Genomic DNA, 7009 nt, shown 5'->3' on the forward strand with positions numbered 1-7009 from the left:
TGAATCAGTTCTAATGAGGTGGATGAAACTGGAGCCTATTATACAGAGTGAAGTAAGCCAGAAGGAAAAACATAAATACAGTATACTAACGCATATATATGGAATTTAGAAAGATGGTAACAATAACCCGGTGTACGAGACAGCAAAAGAGACACTGATGTATAGAACAGTCTTATGGACTCTGTGGGAGAGGGAGAGGGTGGGAAGATTTGGGAGAATGGCAATGAAACATGTAAAATATCATGTAGGAAACGAGTTGCCAGTCCAGGTTCGATGCATGATGCTGGATGCTTGGGGCTGGTGCACTGGGACGGCCCAGAGGGATGGTATGGGGAGGGAGGAGGGAGGAGGGTTCGGGATGGGGAACACATGTATACCTGTGGTGGATTCATTTTGATATTTGGCAAAACTAATACAATTATGTAAAGTTTAAAAATAAAATAAAATTGGAAGAATAAAAAAAAAATAAATTAAATAAAACAATGGTAATTATAATAGAACATCTACATTGGACTATTGGATGATGATATTATGCAAGAAATGTGTTTATGACACTCTGGCACACAGTAAGAACTCATAATTATTAACAATTTTAATATTATTACCTGATATTTGCCAGGTACTCTTCTAGGTGCTATAGATGCTAAAGTAATAAGAGGTTTCTTGAGAAACCTCATGGTCTAGTCCATGAAAAGGATAATCAAACAACTAGTGGCCACAAGAAGCCCTGTGGTCAGGAGGCCTCGCAGAAGAGGAGACCTCAAATAGAATTTGGAACACATGTAGGGAGTTCCTAGATGGAGAAGGGGGAATGGGCATTCTGCCTCCTGTTGGTGTGTGATGCATTCAGAAACTGCAGTCAGGTGGTTGGTCTGGGAGGATGTGAGACATAGGTGCAGAGTATGATGCAGCCACTCTCAGGCAGTTGTGGTCCAGGAGGAATGACAGATGAATTGTAGTTTTGATGCCCTGGTGGGGCTAACCAAAAAGCTGCAGGAGCCCAGGGTCAGAAATGCCCTTGTTAGTCTGAGTGGCCCAGGCAAGGCTTCACAGAGAAGGGGTTTTTTCATAGGGGTTTTGCAGGATGAAGAGGAGTCCATTTCAGATGTGCAAGTGCCTGGAGGTGGGGCAAAGTGTAGAGGCCTGCAAAGTATCTGTATAATGAAACATGCAATGAGATGTCATTTATGTGAATGAACAGGCACACCAAAAGCCACGTTTGTGGACATCACATATAGTGAAAGTATAGACATCTAAATTGGAGACAGAGATGCTGAATTCATAGGGATGGCTGATTCTGGGGAGGCTAGGTGGGAGGGGAAAAGAATTACGGAGAGAACTTAAAGGGTTCCAACTTAACCTGCAAGTTTTAGTGTATTTAATCTGGGGGAAAAAAGAAAACTGAATGGTGGATTCAGAATGTTTAATATATTATTATCTATATGCTTTTATTTTTCACAATTAAAAAGATACATTTTTAGAGAGAGAATGGAGTGGGGAAGGTGGGATGAAAGAGCAGAATGGTGAGTAATGAGTCAGGACTGCCTTGAAGCCCTGCTAGGTAATTCTGATTGCAATGGAAAGAGAAGCCCTCCAAGGTATTTGAACCGGAAATGAAAGGGCTGTGCTTCTGCAAATAACTCACCTAAATGTGGAGGATGGAGGGAGGCAGGGAGACCAGGGAGGGGCTGTGAACAGAATCTGGATGGAGGTTTAGAGGAGATGCCAGTGAGTAAGGGCTCACTGGGTCAGGGGGGCAAGTCTGGGGCTTGACTGGGTGCGGGTGAGAGGGCTGGGAGGCAGCCGGTATTTCCCGACTTTGTGTGTGTTTGTGCGCATGCGCATGTGCACACACGCGTGTGATTCGACGGTTCCCTTTGCTGGATTGCCTCTCTGTCTTGTGAGGAGACCTTGGTCCTGCCCAGGGTGAGACCATGACTTGTAACTCCGTCTTGTGGCTCTCGGCTTCAGGAGCTGTACTGCAGCACCATGGAAACGTTCCAGAAGTTCGCGGACATCCTGTTCCTGCAGACGCTCCCCCGTGTAACCGACCTCTCCCAGGCAGAGTGTGAATACCTGAGGCAGGAGGCCCAGGAGAACTCGACTCGGCAGCTGGAGAAGTCGGACCGCTTCCGGAGCCAGCAGTGGAAACTCTTCCAGGATCTCCTAGAGCAGGAAAAGCAGGTGCAGCATTTCGTAAAACTGGGTCTAGAGTCTGCGTTTTTCATTAACTTTTGAAGGATAATGAGGCATTTCTTTCACTGAGCATCCCCGAGTGCCTGTGCTGAATGCTTTACCAAGATTCTGGTTGCCAGCCTTTCACAACAGCCGGCCGGGTGGGCTAGGATGGGAGGAAGAGAAGAGAGCAGACCCCTCCTCTCCCAGTGTAGGAAGTCAGGAGATGACGCCCAGAGCCTGTTCTTTAGAATAACAGAAGTAAATGGCAGAAGGTAGTAGTACTTCAAGGGAGTGGACTGAGGTAGGGGTGGGAGGGGCTGCACACAGGGGACTCCTATTTTTCAGTGAAAGTCTATTTCATCATTAAAACCGTATATTGGCCACTGATGTGAACTGACTCATTGGAAAAGACCTGACGTTGGGACAGATTGAAGGCAGGAGAAGAGGCAACAGACCATGAGACGGTGGATGGCATCACTGACTCAATGGACATGAGTTTGAGCAAACTCCAGAGATAGTGAAGGATGGGGAAGCCTGGTATGCTGCAGTCCATGGGGTCGCAAAGAGTCAGACACGACTGAGCGACTGAACAACAACAATATGTGTTGTAGGCAGAATAATGCCCCCACATCCTAATCCCCAGAACCTGTGAATATGTTACCTAACAGGGCAAAGGGGACCTTGCAGATGCAATTAAATTAAGGATTTGGGGACATGACGTTTATTCTGAATTATCTGAGTGGCCAGTGTAATCACAAGGATCCTTTTAAGAGGGAAGGAAGAGGGTCAGTGTCAGAGGAGATGTGATGTTCTGGGCAGAGGCTAGAAGGATGTGGGCATCAGCCAAGGAATGGGAGTGCCCTTAAGGAGCTGGAAAAGGCAAGGAACAGATTTCACCCCTACCCCAGAGCCTCCAGAGGGAAAACAGTCCTGTTCCTTTCACTCCAGACTCACCTCCAGAACAGTAAGGTACTAAATTTGTTTGAAGCCACAGATTTGTGGTGCTGTGTTACAACAGCCATAGGAAGTTAATATACGTCAATTTTATTTTTAAAAAATTAAAACTGTCAGATTTTCAAATGTGACACTTGAAAATGCCCCAATTTCCCTTCTCTCTTGCTTTCCTGCATGCTAGAGGCTGCAAAACTAACATGCTCAGTATCCCAGTTTCTAGAAGTGGCCTCATTGACGGAGTTCTAGCCTATAAGACAAGGTGCAATACCTGCAGGGAGCTTCTGTTCACTAATACAAAGGTCATGTGTTGCTAAGAAACATCTTCCTCTTTAGCATTTCCTGTTCTTCCTGCCCAAAGCAGTTACAGGAGGACTGGAGGACCGCTGGCCTTCCTTTGACTTAGAGACGAGATGAAGGAGGGTGGGGCAGAGAGGCGGACTGTCCCAGCCCCGGACCACCCACCCCTAGGTGCTTGTTATGAGAAACACCATGTCTTTTTCCGTTGAGTGTTCAGTTAGTCACAAAAAGCCCGCAATGTATGTATCTGATAGAAATTTTCTAAAGAAAATAGAGGTGAGCTGTCCAGACTACCAAAAAGTAAATGGAAGCACCATGCAAACACAGGGCCTTTCCCTGTGGGTGGGCACAGGTCTAGCTACCTGCCTGTCCAGTTAATTAGATCTCCTTCTAATAAATTTCAGTCTGCCGTCAGCTGCATCTGTTGTCCTATGACCAGTAGTTGTCTCCTGCATATGTGGCTGGTAGGTCCTAAAGGGCAGTAGCCCTGATTTTCTTATTTAACTTACTTATTCAAAACCCACTAGCTGGGAGAAAACTTGGCTGCATTTCCAGGGATAATATGCAGCTTTGGAAACTGGCACAGGATCACCAGGGGATGTACAAGAAGCTGAATTCCCCCAATTCATACCAATCCTGGATCCCAGGCCATATCATTTGCCATCTCTGGGGAAACAGGGGGAAACCTGGGCCTCAGTGATTTGGAAAGCTCACCAGATGAATCTAAAGTGCCTCTGATGTTGGCTCCCCAAGTGGGGGGTCAGGCCTTTTAAGGACGATTGTGGTTTGCAGACAGTCTTCTAACCTTGGAAGCTGAATGCCTGCATTTGTAGCAGAGTAGCCCCATTAATGGGCTCCCCTGGTAGCTCAGTGGTAAAGAATCCACCTGCCAATGAAGGAGGTGCTGGAGAAATGGATTCGATCCCTGGGTCGGGAAGGTTCCCTGGAGAAGGGCATAGCAACTCACTCCAGCATTCTTGCCTAGAGACAGAGGAACTTGGCAGGCTATGGTCTATAGGGTCTGAAAGAGTCAAACACGACTGAAGCGACTTGGCACGCATGCACACAACCCCATTAATGGGCTTCCCTGGTGGCTCAGTGGTAAAGAAATCCTGCCAACACAGGAGATGCAGGTTCAGTCCCTGGGTCAGGAAGATCCCCTGGAGAAGGAAATGGCAACCCACTCCAGTATTCTTGCCTGGAGAATCCCACGGACAGAGGAGCCTGGCGGGCTACAGTCCATGGGGTCACAAAAGAGTTGGATGTGACTTAGCGACTAAACAACAGCAATGGCATTAATGGCCTGAGTGACTTTAGCCAGTTAGCTGACCTCCCACAACTCTGTGATTTTGTGCAACTTACTGAATTTCTCTGAATCTCAGCTTTCATGTGAAAAATATGGATCAAAATACCCTACGTGGTTGCTGCAAGATAACACAGGCAAATGCAGGCTAAAACCCTTTGCACTATATCTGTTTAATCACTTTATAACATTGATATTGAAAAAAATCCAGAATTTCAGTTCTGATAAATTATTAGGCAAAGGCTCATGATTCATCCAAAAACCTCCAGTTATGAGTCTTTTATTTTAAGTAGATATCAGACAGTACCTAGATTCTGGGTTTTATTTTTTATTCATGTACTTTGTGAGCATATGCACATATGTGAAATTTCCTGTGCTTGTGCGGAAGTATTTTGAGAGGAGTTTTGCATGCAAGAAGCAAACAGGAGGGTTAATGACCTCATCAACTGATTAAATAAGTATGACCCAAGATTGCTTTCTCAAAGTGTGTATGTCAAAATTAATTTACTGATTGATTGTCTAATTGCCTTAAATTACCATAAGATATTTAGGGATCCATATTCTCTCCTGCTTTCCATATTTCCTTGTTGATGATGAAAATAAGAGATGAACTTTCTGTGGTCGAGATGAATATTTAGTCATGAGAAGAAAAGGACCGACAAAACTGTTCATGGAAAATCAAACACACACCCAGACTATAAAATTCATTTTCCACCTATTTTCCTAGGTAAAAGATCTTGGTGATTTCATACCCCATTGCTCAGGGAAATTGTTAAATATTGTGGATTTTGTTAGTTACACAATTGGAATAGGATGTAGAATCAGTTCAGTTCAGTTCAGTTGCTCAGTCGTGTCCGACTCTTTGTGACCCCATGAATCGCAGCACGCCAGGCCTCCCTGTCCATCACCAACTCCCGGAGTTCACCCAAACTCATGTGCATCGAGTCGGTATTGCCATCCAGCCATCTCATCCTCTGTCGTCCCCTTCTCCTTCTGCCCCCAGTCAGGGTCTTTTCCCAGCATCAGGGTCTTTTCCAATGAGTCAGCTCTTCACATGATGTGGCCAAAGTTTTGGAGTTTCAGCCTCAGCATCAGTCCTTACAATGAACACCCAGGACTGGTCTCCTTTAAGATGAATTGGTTGGATCTCCTTGCAGTCCAAGGGACTCTCAAGAGTCTTCTCCAACACCACAGTTCAAAAGCATCAATTCTTCGGCACTCAGATTTCTTCACAGTCCAACTCTCACATCCATACATGACTACTGGAAAAACCATAGCCTTGACTAGATGGACCTTTGTTGGCAAAGTAATGTCTCTGCTTTTTAATATGCTATCTAGGTTGGTCATAACTTTCCTTCCAAGGAGTAAATGTCTTTTTATTTCATGGCTGCAGTCACCATCTACAGTGATTTTGGAGCCCAAAAAAATAAAGTCAGCCACTGTTTCCACTGTTTCCCCATCTATTTGCCATGAAGTGATGGGACCAGATGCCATGATCTTCGTTTTCTGAATGTTGAGCTTTAAGCCAACTTTTTCACTCTCCTCTTTCACATTCATCAAGAGGCTTTTTAGTTCCTCTTCACTTTCTGCCATAAGGGTAGTATCATCTGCATATCTGAGGTTATTGATATTTCTCCCTGCAATCTTGATCCCAGCTTGTGCTTCTTCCAGCCCAGCGTTTCTCATGATGTACTCTGCATAGAAGTTAAATAAACAGGGTGAGAATATACAGCCTTGATGTACTCCTTTTCCTGTTTGGAACCAGTCTGTTTTTCCATGTCCAGTTCTAACTGTTGCTTCCTGACCTGCATATAGGTTTCTCAAGAGGCAGGTCAGATGATCTGGTATGCCCATCTCTTTCAGAATTTTCCACAGTTTATTGTGATCCACACAGTCAAAGGCTTTGGCATAGTCAATAAAGCAGAAATAGATGTTTTTCTGGAAGTCTCTTGCTTTTTCCATGACCCAGCAGATGTTGGCAATTTGATCTCTGGTTCCTCTGCCTTTTCTAAAACCAGCTTGAACATTTGGAAGTTCACGGTTCACGTATTGCTGAAGCCTGGCTTGGAGAATTTTGAGCATTACTTTACTAGCGTGTGAGATGAGTGCAATTGGGCAGTAGTTTGAGCATTCTTTGGCATTGTCTTTCTTTGGGATTGGAATGAAAACTGATCTTTTCCAGTCCTGTGGCCACTGCTGAGTTCTCCAAATTTGCTGGCATATTGAGTGCAGCACTTTCATAGCGTCATCTTTCAGGATTTGAAATAGCTCAACTGG

The 7009-nt window shown here is 44.9% G+C and overlaps 1 protein-coding gene across 1 annotated transcript in view; it reads left to right on the forward strand.

Moving 5' to 3' along the window:
* EVC (Ellis van Creveld syndrome) overlaps window positions 1-7009 on the forward strand; it is a 104283-nt gene that overhangs the window by 63614 nt on the left and 33660 nt on the right. Inside the window, exon 14 of the mRNA XM_010847795.1 lies at window positions 1972-2184. Within this exon, the coding sequence (XP_010846097.1) occupies window positions 1972-2184 (213 nt within the window). The remainder of the gene's footprint in view (window positions 1-1971; window positions 2185-7009) is intronic.

This window comes from Bison bison, unplaced genomic scaffold, assembly GCF_000754665.1.
Source record: "Bison bison bison isolate TAMUID 2011002044 unplaced genomic scaffold, Bison_UMD1.0 scf7180017864255, whole genome shotgun sequence".
In the NCBI taxonomy this organism is placed as follows: domain Eukaryota; kingdom Metazoa; phylum Chordata; class Mammalia; order Artiodactyla; family Bovidae; genus Bison; species Bison bison.